This window comes from Pseudopodoces humilis, chromosome 23 (assembly GCF_049639895.1).
Source record: "Pseudopodoces humilis isolate 2021_Gansu_Grassland_sample_001 chromosome 23, ASM4963989v1, whole genome shotgun sequence".
Taxonomy (NCBI): Eukaryota; Metazoa; Chordata; class Aves; order Passeriformes; family Paridae; genus Pseudopodoces; species Pseudopodoces humilis.
Genome location: NC_142222.1, coordinates 9,138,260 through 9,152,333, shown reverse-complemented (window position 1 = coordinate 9,152,333; position 14,074 = coordinate 9,138,260). Strand labels below are relative to the sequence as shown.

The window sequence follows — 14,074 nt, the reverse complement described above, 5'->3', positions numbered from 1 at the left end:
TGGAGTGTGCAGAGTGCAGGGGATGCAACCAAAGGCAGCAAAAGGAATCCCAGTGCTCACAGGAGGCAAACACTGGAAAAGTTTTATGTAGTAACACCTAAAAAACGAGTCAGAGAAAATGAACCACAAAAATTTCATTATCACTTGAATGCCCCTATCAGCAATTTTGTTTTAAAAAATAAACTAAAAATCAGCATTTTAAAACTCAAGTGAAAAGGAAGTTCCTTAGACTGGAAAAGCTTTTGCCTTATGCACCTCTGAAGATAATCGCCTGTACAAGCTCCTGACACAGCACATGAGCAAACTTCTCCTGACTCCCAATTGTGCAGCTTCAGCCTGTTCTTTTGCTCCACTGATCCAGGCAGAAGTCTCCTGGATCAGCTTTTCCCCCCTCCCCAACTTCTTGAGTTTCAGCTCTTTAGGCTTTAAGCCAAGGCTCAGCATGGAGGTGTGAGAAATGCCAAGGAAGGGGCAGGCAAGAAAGGGGAAAATCTCTCTTCCTGTTTTAATACTTCTGGAATAGGGAAGGGGGGGCTGCAGGTCAGGTTCTGCCTCTGAGAGCAGCAGCATTTTGCCCTCTAGACTGCAGAGAGGGAGCCTGGAGCTAAAATCAGCAGGAAATGAGCTCAGTTCGAGGTACCCACAGCAGGATCACAGCCTGCAGCCAGCACCAGGTCCTGCAGCACATCCCAGCCCTGGCACCACTGCCCCTTCTGCCAAGTCACCCAATCTCTTCACAGGACATCAAGTGGACAGAGTGTAGTCCAGGTTTTCACTCACACTCAAGCTTCCTCAAGAGTTTAAGGTTTTAGTTCAAGACCTGAGTCCACCCAGCCCCAAAGCTCTCCCCTGGGCCAAGCTCATAGGCCCTGACACCGCCTGGGCACTCCTGCCAAAAACTAAATTAAAAAAGCACCCCATAATTGCAATAGGCCTGGAGGCTTTGAATTTGGAAAGAGCATGATTGATATTAATATGCATGATTTCATAGTAGGCAGAAGTACAGAAAATAGACAGCACTGTGCCTAAAGCCCCAGAATCCACTGGGATTTTGGCAGCACATGCTGGAGAAGACAGTAGCAGCTGTCAAGTCACAGCTGGAGCTGCCTCTGGTGAAGGTGATTGAGAAATGGGATTAAGGAAAAAAAACACCACAAAATAAAAGGTAAAATAGGAGGCAAAGGGGCCAGACAGCTGAGCTAACAGGTTTGCCTTGCTTGCAGAGCATCCCAGTAGTTCTGAGCTGCTCATTTCGTTTTTCCTTCAAGCACAGCCCCAGCCTAACTCACACTTCACCAGTGGGGTGTTTTTAGCCCTTGTCTGGCATTCCCAGCTTCTGCAGGGAAGTCACTCACACAGTGAGGCTGTGATGGGGTGACCCTGGCTGGGTTTTCCAGCAGCTCCCCACCCCTGTGACCTCCCTGGTACCCAAACCTTGCCCTGAAACTCCACACAAAGGTCAGTGTCCTCACAACATCTGCAGGGCCCTACAGGAGGTCACCTGTCCCATCCCACCATCCCTTGGAGCAGCAAAATGGGCCATGAACCAACAGACCACGCTGATCTTTTCATTCCCACAGCCTCCTTGGGAAGCTGCTGCTGCTGCCCAGGCTGTGACCTCTCAAACAGACACATTTCCCCTATCATAAAACTGCCAGAAAACCCCGAGGATTTAAAAAACAAACAAACAGAGCAGTACATTCCAAATCACACAGCAGCCGTCCCTGGGCACACCCTCGCTGACTCACAGGAGTTTACACCACAAAACAAAGCTCACAGAAGGCTTCTGTGCTCCCCAGCACTGCTCCTACTCCTCATCCATTTCTGCTCCCACTCCTCATCCATTTCTGCTCCCACTGATACAGAAAAGATAATCTGAGGTGAGCTCTCCAAAAGTCACCAATAATATGCAATACTTCATTAAAAAACAAAGTCACCAGCAGTTAGATTGAAACTAAAACAGCTGCAGCATTTAAAACATCTCTTGCAAGTGCAAACTACTTTGGAACATCATAATTAGTAAATGGCAAATATTAGGAGTTATGGGAAAAGGGATCATTAAAGCAGACTTTAACAGCCCAGCATCTCCTCCATTCCACGTGAAAAGCCAGTCAGCACGCACTGGCAGCATTAAACCCACATTAAGAAACAAACTGCTTCATTTCTGGAGTTGTAAAAACAAAGGTTAAATATCTGCTTCAGCACAAACCCTGTAATTTTTCCGCAGCAACTGTATTGTTTTGCTTTGCACAGCTAATAATACCTGCCCTGCTCTGCTCCCACTCATCTCCTGAGAGAGGCTCACACTGGAATCACCAAACCAGAACGAACTTCCCAGGACTACATTTGCCATTAAGGCTTCTGGAAGTACCTCTCCTTTTAGTTATACTTCATTTATATAACACAGTGAGTTGAAAAGACGCTTTATTTTTTTTGCAGAGAGCCCTTTTCCCACTCCTTGTAACAAAATAAGTAGCTGCACAACGTTCAGATATTCCTGAAGCAAAGCAGAGGTGCCCCCAGGACTGCTGCTCCTTGCCTGGACACCCTATCCCATCTTTCCCAAAAAGTATGGAGCAGTTTGATGGTGTTAAACATGATCTTGACAACATCTGACCATCTCAGTCCAACTGGAAAAATGATAAACAAAGTAAAGCAGTTTCTCCTGCTGGAAAAGTCTGGGCAGCCTCAGAATAAAATGATAGCAGAGAAATCTCCACCCAGCTCTGTAGCTGTGGAGTGAGTATGGATATCCAAATCCAACTTCTTTGGGATTTCTGGAACTGGATCTGGGTGTTTCTGGATATGCAGAGCTGGACATTCAAGGGAATTCCAGGAGTTTCCAAACAGCTGCACAAAGAGCACAAACGATGCTGAAGGCCCCCAGTGGGGATGTGATGTCTCAGTTTTATTCCTCCCTGCTCTCAGATCAAACCGACAGCATCAGTAGGAAGGGAAACTCATGGAAGGAACACAGCACTAATTAGTACTTGGAAGTTGAGTAACTTACAAGGAAAAGACTGGTAAAAGTGTAAAATCCCATTTTACTGCCTAGCCCCTCTCATTTCTGTCAGGGGAGAGATGGAAAAGTCAGTGCTGGTGCAGTGCCTGCTGCAGAGACAGCTCGGGTCAGAGTGAGCTGAGCCCACAGCCCCCCATGTCAGACCCTGCAAAAGGCAGGAGCCACCTCCAGCCTCTCACTCCTGGCAGGGAGGGGGCACCAGGGACCCTCTGTGGTCCCTTCCAGCCCAAACCACTCTCTGGGATTCCCTGAGGAGGAGGAAGCACACCCAGCACCTCTCCTGCCCCACTGTGCCTCCAGATATCTTCAAACAACCAAAACTTGTCTGCAAGGTTATCTTTGCTCTCCTATCATTCCCCACATTAAAAGCTCATCTCTTCCTGTCCTTGAGGCATCCCTTCAGTACCACATAAGGAAACATAAATCCCTAACTTACCTATTTCTTCTGATATTATTCTGTGACTGGTGGAGCATCACACAAAGCATCAGAGTCAGAAGTGAGCCCCAAGCCTTTGCTGCTGGATCCTGCTGCCCTCGGTGGTGACACCAGTTGCTCCTGATGACAGCTTCCAGCAGCCTGAAATCCCACATTACAGTGTTGGCTACACCTAGCACAGGGCAGGGCACGACGTGCTTTACACCAGGGAAATGGTAATTACTGTTATTGTCTTGTCAGTGCAAAGAGGAAACACTGAAATCCAATCCAGCAGAGCAGGGGGTTTATGTTCCCAGCTATTTAAAGCACTCAGTGTTCCAGCCCACCTCTCTGAAGGCAGCAAATCCTAAAAACACACAAAGGTCAACAAAAATTTAAAATCCAATAGTGAAATATAAGCGTGCTTTGAAACTCATTAAATGGCTTTTCACTTTTTTATTCTCCTCCTCTGCTTTGTGTTTGTAAAGTGTGATCAAGCAACTGCTTTGGAAGAATTAGCAGTAATTTGGTGCAAACGTGAGTGCCCTCCTGATTTAATTTAAAGTGTAACGTAGGCAAAGACCCAGAAAGAGATTCTAATCGTTATTTTAAAATTAACCTTCTCACTTTACCTTTATGCTCTGAGAACAAGCACAACCACAGCAGGCCATTGCCCTGCCCAAAATACTGCAGGAGCTAATGAAGATTAAAACTAAGGTTAAGTAAATTCTGACAGCAGGTAGGAAACCTTGCTTGGCTCTCTGAGGCTCTGCAGCTCGAGGAAACACCCAGAATAACTCGGCTGGGGCGCTGATGGTGTGTGTTAATCCACTGCTGATTGCTCTAGCCACGGCTTTCTGCTTTCTGCATCAGCACTTGGACACCAAGGAGCAGCAATCTGGATTTCCAGGATTTCTGGATTTCCAGGATTTCTGGATTTGCAGGATTTCTGGATTTCTTGATTTCCAGGATTTCTGGATTTCTTGATTTCCAGGGCCCAGAAAGGCCCTGCTGTTCCACAGAGGAGGTGGGAGCAAAGGAAGTCCTGTATCCCTCCTGGCTGCTGGGGAATGCAGCTCAGGGATGCTCAGCACATGGCAGAGCCCAGCTCCTCCCAGCCTGAGCCTTCCCCTGCCAGAGCCAGGGAGTGCTGGGGACACTCAAACCACAGGCAGGGACACAAGACCAAAGGGCTTTAAACTGATGAGGAGCAGAGTTATGTGGGATATTGGGAAGGAATTCTTCACTCTCACCCTGGCACAGGTGCCCAGAGCAGCTGGGGCTGCCCCTGGATCCCTGGCAGTGCCCAAGGCCAGGCTGGATGGGGTTTGGAGCAGCTGGGACAGTGGCAGTGTCTCTGCCATGGCAGGGGTGGCACTGGATGGGCTCTGAGGTCCCTTCAACCCAACCCAGTCTGTGATTCTAAGTCATTTCCACTTGCACATAACAAGAGTACTAAAGGGGAGAGGGACCAAGGATTCCTCTTCCCTCCCTCCTTCCTGAGCATCCCATGCTGACACCTCACAGTGTTTTACTGCTCTGGAATGAAATCCCCATCTGAGGGAAGATGTGCTGACGTGTGTGACACGGCCCCAGAGCTCCAGAGAGCTCTCATTTTCCCTGCCAGCAGGAAGAATGGTGCTCCTGCACACCAGCCTGGCCTCAGAGCCCAGGGAGGTCCCTCTTTTCCACAAACCCATTAAAGCAGAGCTCTCGGATTACTGCGAGACACGCGGCGATGCTGTCGGAGTTTCCTGTTCCAAGGCAGAACAAGGACACGGCACACAGCCCTTGGCATCGCTCTCTGTGGTGTCAGGGATCAGAGGAATCCCAGGGAGGAATCCCAGGGAGGAATCCCAGGATGGCAGGAGCTGGGATTCATCACACAGCCAGCGCCGTGCAAGCCCCAAGCAGCAGATTTTATAAAGGAAAATGCAAACTGTGATTTTTATCCAACTCACCAGGAATTCTCTTCCTTTTTCAAGCAACTTTGCATCTCCCCAAGGAGCCGAGCAGCAGAGCCCTGAGCTGCAGCTGGAGCAGGCTGTGATGGCTCAGCACAGCCCTCTCCTCGCAGTTTTACGTCTGGTTGCATCATTCCTGCGTTATTTTTAGATCACCATCGGGGGATGTCAGAATGTGGGTCGATAGCTATTAGATTTATAGGCAGAAATAGCAAGGCTTGTAGCTGTAAGGTGTAAAGCATTCAACAATTTCTAGAACAAATCTGACCATGGGGATTGGGGGCTGGAGAATGCAGTTGTTGTACTCCCAGAACTGTTTAGGAAAAATAATCCCCGTGCTGCCCGGATACATTTCTGGAGTTGAATCACTGCTGTTGACTCACAGGAGGGTCAATACTCCAAGCATTCAGCTTCAACAGCCCTTTGCAGACTTTGATAAGGACATCTTACCAAAAATAAGCCTCCCTTTTAAATGCAATCTATCAGCATGCAGAATGCCCTCAGCTCCAGCCCGTGGCTCAGGCGTGTCTGAGGAGCTGGGGACTGGCAGCCTGCCAGCAACATCTGGAGCAGATGTTTCATTTTAGGCAAAGATTAGCGGTGTGAATCACAAAATTAGCGAAACCTCCTTGGTTACCTGAGCAGGCTCATTTCCCTTTGCTGTTAACAGGGGGGTTTCTCACAGGCTGCATTTTCTGATCAGCAGCATTCCTGCTCTCTGCCAGGGGAGGATAAGGAGGGAGGACGGCCTGGAAGGGAGCAGCAGATCCCCCAAAATCCAAGCTCATGGCCAGCACATGCCTAAAGCCAGCTTCATCCATCAGTCCTGCCTGCTCGAGAGGGGAGAGCTCCGAGACAGTGAGCACAGGGCTGCTCCTCAGCAATTCCTGCTGCCACCCCAAAGGCTTGGGGTATCCTGGGGTACCCAGGGGTATCCTGGGGTGTCCAGGGGTATCCAGGGGTACCCAGGGGTATCCTGGGGTGTCCAGGGGTGTCCAGGGGTATCCTGGGGTATCCTGGGGTGTCCAGGGGTGTCCAGGGGTATCCAGGGGTACCCAGGGGTACCCTGGGGTATCCTGGGGTGTCCTGGGGTGTCCAGGGGTGTCCAGGGGTATCCTGGGGTATCCTGGGGTATCCTGGGGTGTCCTGGGGTACCCAGGGGTGTCCAGGGGTATCCAGGGGTATCCAGGGGTACCCAGGGGTGTCCAGGGGTGTCCAGGGGTGTCCAGGGGTGTCCAGGGGTACCCAGGGGTGTCCAGGGGTATCCAGGGGTATCCAGGGGTACCCAGGGGTGTCCAGGGGTGTCCAGGGGTGTCCAGGGGTACCCAGGGGTGTCCAGGGGTGTCCAGGGGTGTCCAGGGGTATCCTGGGGTGTCCAGGGGTGTCCAGGGGTGTCCAGGGGTATCCTGGGGTACCCTGGGGTGTCCAGGGGTGTCCAGGGGTGTCCAGGGGTGCCCAGGGGTATCCAGGGGTGTCCAGGGGTATCCTGGGGTGTCCAGGGGTATCCAGGGGTGTCCAGGGGTATCCAGGGGTATCCTGGGGTATCCTGGGGTACCCAGGGGTGTCCAGGGGTACCCAGGGGTGTCCAGGGGTGTCCAGGGGTACCCAGGGGTGTCCAGGGGTACCCAGGGGTGTCCAGGGGTATCCTGGGGTACCCAGGGGTGTCCAGGATGCTGTGGGAGCCCAGCAGGGCAGAGCACCATGGGCAGTGTTGCCCTCTGGAGTGGCAGCTGGAAAACCCCAGGCACTGAAACACCTCTAGATGCCCGTGCTCCTCCAAATAAATCCAAGTGTCTCTCCCTGGAGACACCACAGGACACTCCTGATGCAGCCTGAGGCTCGCAAGCAGGACTGTTATAATTACAGCACCTTTCTGGGTGTTTGTATCCCTGGGGAGATACTGCTCACAGCTGCACAGCTAAATGGGCAGTGTACATCCAATGTACCCTTGTGAAGGGCCAGGGGAGGTTCTGCTCCTCCATTCAGGGAGGCCTGAATTAATCTGCAAAACTAAAAACCCACTGTTGCCACTGTCCTGTGGTCGCTGCTGGTGCATGCCATGAATCCTGTGATGTCTCTGCACACCAAATGTGTTACTGGCTTATTACTCATTCATTGTCAATGCAATGTTTGGATCATGATGCCAAACAACCATCACACCCCAAAATTATCTTTCAGTTCCTTGTCAGATGGGCTGCAAACTAAATGTCACATTGACGTCTGAGCTTCCAGATGCTCCTAAATGTCTGTCTTAAGCTTCACCTTTTAACTCTATTATTTCTCTGAGAAGTATTTCCTTTATTCATTCCTCGACCAGTATCAAACCCAATTCCCAGGAACCTGATAAGAATAATTTACAGGCAGCAGCTCTCAGGTGCCTTGAGCCTGTGCAGACCTCTCTCCTGCTGTGAGGAAGTTTAGGCTGAGAACTGCTAAAAGCAGGTACTGAATGCATAATTCTCATTATTCCTAATAAAGAATGCGGCAACAAGATCTGTTTGGTGTATCCTAAATGCTGAACTGTCAATTTTCATCAAGTTGCTATATAATATGTAAAGGCCATCCTACATGATCCAGTTGTTTTCTGCTTCAGGAACATCCTGGCAGTGGGACAGGGAGGGAAGGAGCATCCCAGCTGCTGGCACCAGTTAAACCAGCAGCCACATCCCCATCGTGTATCTCCCATCTCTACACCAGCATTTCTTCTGCCAAAGGATTTCACCCACCAAGGTTCTGCTTGGATAAAGAATTATTTCAGCTCAATAACATCATTAAAGTTTGGGCCCTTCTGCCTACAAACAGCTTTTCCTTCCTCTCAGTTATTTACACTTAGCTATTTATCTTAATCAGGGAATTTCTTAGCATTTAAGTTAATATATTACCTACCCGTTAAAACCTTAATATTACCAGTCTGTGGGTGTAGTGCTATTACATTCTCCTAAATGCTGATAAAACCACTTTTCATCTGCCTTATTTACATATATAATTTCTATACTCAGTGGTTAGCTAAGTTTGTAATGTGTTTGGAGGATGATAAGTGTTGGAGAAGATAAGAATTATCTTATCCTTATGGGAAGCAAATCCACGTATCTCCAAAGTGCTTTAGGTTAATTAAGTGCCACTTTACAAGGATAGCAACACCGTGCTGAGGGCTGTGGTTCAGTGTCAGCCTCCATGTCCATATGCAGCCCTCCCAGAGTTAATTTCTTAATTGGATAAGCAGATGAGAGCACAGCCAGAGCACAGGAGGCTGCTGGCACGCACTTGGCCATACCTCAGCATGTTCACACTATTCCATGTGCTAAAGCACAGATGCAGGCTGCCTTAAAAAATGAACACAGGCTTATTTCACCCCCAAGGAATGTAAAGTTCCTTCTCAACATTAACAATTGGTAAAAGCAGCAGTTTAATCTGTGCATTTCTTTAGCACAGGGGAAGAAGCCCTCTCTGTTCACCCCTTTTCTGGCCAGCTTCACTTCAGCACTCTTTCATCACTGCTCTCTCTTCTACAGCAATTTGCAAATAGCTTTTATTCTCCCTGATCTCATACATCAGGCTGGATGGGGCTTGGAGCACCCTGGGACAGAGGAAGGTGTCCCTGCCCGTGGCAGAGGGCTGGAACTGGGTGGGCTTTAGGGTCCCTTCCAACCCAAACCATCCTGTGATCCCATGACCTGTTGAGAGACCACAAAACAGAATTTAACAGAAGAGCTCTGGATGAGTCAGCAATGCCCTTCTGTTCTCTGTCTTACAGGTATTTAGTTTGCAGTTCAGACTTTTTATACTATTTTGGATGTGGCTCAGGTAGTGCCACATCGCTCCTGGAGCACTTACTGGAGTTGGCTGCTGTGAATCCACCAGAGAGAGACTTTCCAGCCTGCACACTGCTTCGAGGCTTCAGACCAGGAGCCAGAGCTCTGCTGGACACAGAGCCTGCCTGGGAGGCTCCTCAGCTCCCCAGTGAGCAGCACAGCTCATCTGCTCACATCTTTTCCACGTGCTCAGCCATGGCAGGCACAGGGGATGGCTCCCCACACCCAACCCCGGGGTTTACTGAGAGTTCTCTCCCTCCTGCAATGTTTATTTTCCAAAGGCAGCACCATTTAGTGCCCCACCCCAGTGGGAGAGTCTCACAGCACCTCTGGGCACTGGACACAAACACCAGCTCTCCTCCAGCCCTTCACTCGCCCCCCAGCCACTGCCACGTTAAAAGCTTGGCCCACCTTTGCTGTCTCTGCTCCTGTAAATGCCCAGTTTCTCAAATTCCTCATGGCCATCAGTGGGTTCCTGCATTAGCCCCAGAGGAATGGGATGAGCTGATGGGAAGACTTTACCCAGTATTTCCCAGGATGCAGAACACAGCTCCAGAACATGCTGAGTGCTCCCTTCTGCATCTCTGCTCCCTTCTGCTCCTCACCTGGTCACACAGCACAGAAACCCCCTCTTTGCAAAATGAGAAGTTCATTTGTGCAAATCTCCAAGAAACTGGAAATAATCTGGATCACAATTTGTACTTATGTAAATGTCAGCACACAGAAACCAGACTTGGATCAAAAAGAGAACTTGTAGTTAACACCCAGAGTAAAATACACACGTTCCTTTCTGACCTTCATTACCTTTCCCTGGACATCTGCTGGACAAGAGAATTCCATCCATAAAAGAGACAGGAGAAATTAAAACCCCTCAGAACTCCCAGATCAGTCCTGCACACACAAAGCTCTCCCTTCCAAAGGGCCCCCTCAGACCTCTGTGTGTGAGAGCCATTAATTAATTCATTAATTCATTAATTAGAGATGAGCAAACCCCACACAACCTGGGCAGCGAGTTAAAGAGCAATAATCAACCTCTAGAAAGAACAAAGCAAATGTACAGATTGGGCCACCTCTGGGACAGCTCTTCTTGCCCAGAGAGGAGTAAGAAGGAGCCTGGTGTTATTTCCAGAATGCCATGGCAGAGAAACACCATTCAGACAGGAGGATTGTGTCAAATCCCTCCTTTCCCAGAGCCAAAGCAGTGGTGTTTAGCTTGTTTTGATGGCCAACCTTTACAGAGATAAATAAATACACACACATAAAACATGAGGGCTGCTGCACCACCGAGAGCTGTTATTTCCAATATGCTTTACACTACATGACTCACAAACCAAACCCACTGCAATGGTATGAGCAGACTGCTCATTTCATCTGCACAGAATGGAGCTTTTGAGGACATTCAGGTTTTTAAAGATGGCTTCAACACCCACTGAAATCCAGCCAAGTCCTATAATGCAGGAGAAATCCATAGCTGGCTGCACTCAGACCGGGCTGGAGCTTCTCTCTTTGGCCAAACATTCCCAGTGCTCTGTGAGGTGCCAGCGCTCCACTTGCCACCCCATGGATACTTTATTCCATGGCTTTGTAGCTGCTAAACCAGATTTCAGATTTCAAATGAAACGTGACCTTGTAGAACCAGAAGGGAAATCTCATCTCTGGCTGGGGGCTTGTGCAGGGAGCTTAGCCCAGAGCTGAGGTGGGGTTTGTGAGGCACCCGCACCAAAATCCAAGGGAAGTGGTGAGCTCCAGTTTGCACACTCCCAGCAGGGAGGAGATTTCAGGTGCTCCTCAAGTGCCCAGGATAAAAGCTGATCCAGGCACAGAAAATTCCTGGCAGGAAAGCCCAATCCAGCTGCTCCTCATCCTCAGTCCCAGGGGCTGCCCCTGACTGTTTCCAGTGCTGGTGGGTGGGGATGGGGCTCACCTGGCCCCCCACATCTTGCTGTAACCCCCAGCCCTGTCCCAGCACAGCCCACAGCCACCCCTCAGATCACTGAGCTTCTCTCAAAACCACATGCACCAAATCCACACTAAACACAAAGTTACATAAGCACTGTGCCAGAGCTATTTTTCAGCCAGACCGATCAGTGCTGCCATAAATCACCCCAGGACGCAGAGGCCAGACAAGATGTCACATTTATGTGCTCAGCTTTCTGCCTGCCCTGAGAAAGCGTTTGTGATATGCCAACATATCCATTTCCTCTCTGCCCCCCCTGGTGTGTAGGTGCATGAGAGCTGCTCAGCACTGAGCAGGCTCCAGCCCACAGCAGCCTGGGGACAGCGCTGTCCCTGGCCCTGAGCTCCTCTCAGCAGCCCCAGCCAGCACCAAGAGCAGCCCCCGGGCAGGGCAGAGCAGGGAGCCCCACATTTACCCCCAGAGAAGGGCAGGAAGGGATAACCCCAGCTCAGGCTGTGTCTGCAGGGATGGCACACTGCTGCATGATCACTTGTCCTGTCCTAGCCCACTGCTGGAACACGGGCTCTCATCTCGAGCTGCAGCTATTGCCCAAATATCTGCTACATCCTGCTGGAAACTTCTGCCCCAGCAGCATCCAGGAGCAGGCAGATTCACAGTTTGACTGCAAATAACATTCAACTTTCTACCTTATTCCTCATTATTCTTACATTTCTCCTCTGTTTATTGCTCACCAGTGCTGCTTCAGCATCTCGTGGTGCCAGGCACAGGCAGGACAGGTTTACACAGCAAGTGGACAAAGCAGGGATATCAGTCACACTTGATTCCTCAGCTGAGTGCCCCAGTGCTGTCTCCAAAGCCACTGCCCGAGCCAAGTGCTCCAGGAAAGGCACACAGCATCCCTGGACCTGCCTCTGCCCCTGGGTGACAGCAGCTACAGCTGGGTGACAGCACAGACAGCACACAGCAGCTCTGGGCTCAGCAGAGACACAGCAGATCTGGGCTCAGCACACACACAGCAGATCTGGGCTCAGCACACACACAGCAGATCTGGGCTCAGCACACACACAGCAGATCTGGGCTCAGCAGAGACACAGCAGCTCTGGGTTCAGCAGAGACACAGCAGCTCTGGGCTCAGCAGAGACACAGCAGCTCTGGGTTCAGGACAGACACAGCAGCTCTGGGCTCAGCAGAGACACAGCAGCTCTGGGTTCAGGACAGACACAGCAGATCTGGGTTCAGGACAGACACAGCAGATCTGGGTTCAGGACAGACACAGCAGCTCTGGGCTCAGCACACACACAGCAGATCTGGGCTCAGCACACACACAGCAGCTCTGGGTTCAGCACACACACAGCAGCTCTGGGTTCAGGACAGACACAGCAGATCTGGGTTCAGCACACACACAGCAGCTCTGGGTTCAGCACAGGATGGGGCACAAGCTCCATATTCCAAACTCGGAGAGGGAATCCCACTGACACTGCCAGAAACACCAACTCTGCTCACTGCGACGCACAGAAACTTGCAGGGATTAAAGCTACAGGGATTGGAAGCAATAAGCAAGACCCTTGATTGAAATTACACCCCCAGTTGTGAATCTGTGGGGAACAACTTAAAAAAAAACAGCTTCCACTGTGAGTGTTTTAATTAGATACCTCACCTAGATTTCTTACATCTTTACAATGTGTTTCTCTATCCTGCACAGCATCTTTAAAACTCCCTTTCTACGTCTCTGAACTACTGAACCTGGTGAGATTTTAATAGAAATCCCTTTTCTGTGCTATAAAGAGAAGCATTACTTGAGATTTTAATTAGCAGTTGTCAGTGCTGAGCCATAGGAGATACTGAACAGTTTGCTTAACTTCGTAGAGAAAAGTGTCTTCTGCTTTCTGACCTTCTGCACTCAAATGATGCAACACACTTGAGCCATTTGAGAACTCCTTTCCAAACGCAGCTCTGTGGGAGTGAAAGCCATTCCCTCGATCCATGCACCCTGTACTGCTCCAAGCCCTGCTCAGCCGGCTCGTTTGATGCAGAAATCCTGCCGCTGTCAAATTCTGACACTTACAAATCTGAAAGGCAGCGTTCTGTCATCACCCTTCCCTCCCATCCTGTGCAAGGCACCCGAGCTTTGGACACACACGGAGCTCGGAACCCCGATGTTAAATCTGTTCATTCCATTGAGGCTCTGTTGGCACAACAACAGAGGGGAGAGCAGGGTCCGGCACGGAAACTTCAGGCGAGGCGAGCACCCGCTCCGAGCCTCGATTCACCAGCGCCGACCCTACCCCAGGCACTGGAGAGCAGGAGAAGCGTTCTTACCGTTCAGCTGCCTGTAGACAATGTCCTCTAGGAGCGAGAGCCTCTTCAGCACCGCATCCTGGATGGAGCTGATGCCGTGGGCTGTCAAGTTGGCCACCTCTGCCCTGGGATGGATGTCATGGAAGGAGTCGCCGCTCTTGGTCGTGATGGGTCTGCACTTGGCCAGGAAGAGGACGAAGCCGGCCACGGCGATCAGGTTTAACACCAGCAGGACTTTGACTCTCCTCAAAGAAGCCATCAAAGTTCCCGAGGGGCCCCGCCAGGCGCCGCGCTGCCGGCAGGGCTATGGGAGCGGCAGCTGAGCGCAGCACATGGCGGGGACAGCCCGGCCCGGCCCGGCCAGCGGAGCGGGAGGGCTGGCGGGCGGCGGCACCGCTCGCCCAGGCGAGCCGAGCCCGCCCCGGCCTATGGCCCCGCAGAGGAGGAGCGGCCGGGGCCGCCCGCCCCGCTCCGCCCGCCGCGCCGCCACTCCATCCCGGCCCGGGGCTGCGGGACCGCCGGGGAGCCCTGCGGGACAACCGGGGAGCCGTGCCACACCGCCGGGGAGCCCTGCCACACCGCCGGGGAGCCCTGCCACACCGCCGGCATCGCCGGCACAGCCCGGCCCCCGCCCGCCTCCGCCCC

The 14,074-nt window shown here is 51.2% G+C and overlaps 1 protein-coding gene across 2 annotated transcripts in view; it reads right to left on the bottom strand.

Moving 5' to 3' along the window:
* Positions 1-13,860, bottom strand: part of GALNT17 (polypeptide N-acetylgalactosaminyltransferase 17) — a 99,193-nt gene extending 85,333 nt beyond the window's left edge. Inside the window, exon 1 of one of the 2 annotated variants that reach the window (XM_088066272.1) lies at positions 13,451-13,860. In XM_088066272.1, coding sequence (XP_087922398.1) covers positions 13,451-13,688 — 238 coding nt within the window. In that variant the 5' untranslated portion in view covers positions 13,689-13,860. The remainder of the gene's footprint in view (positions 1-13,450) is intronic. The other variant, XM_005525885.3, reaches the window with a different exon arrangement.
* Between the last annotated feature and the right edge of the window lie 214 nt (positions 13,861-14,074).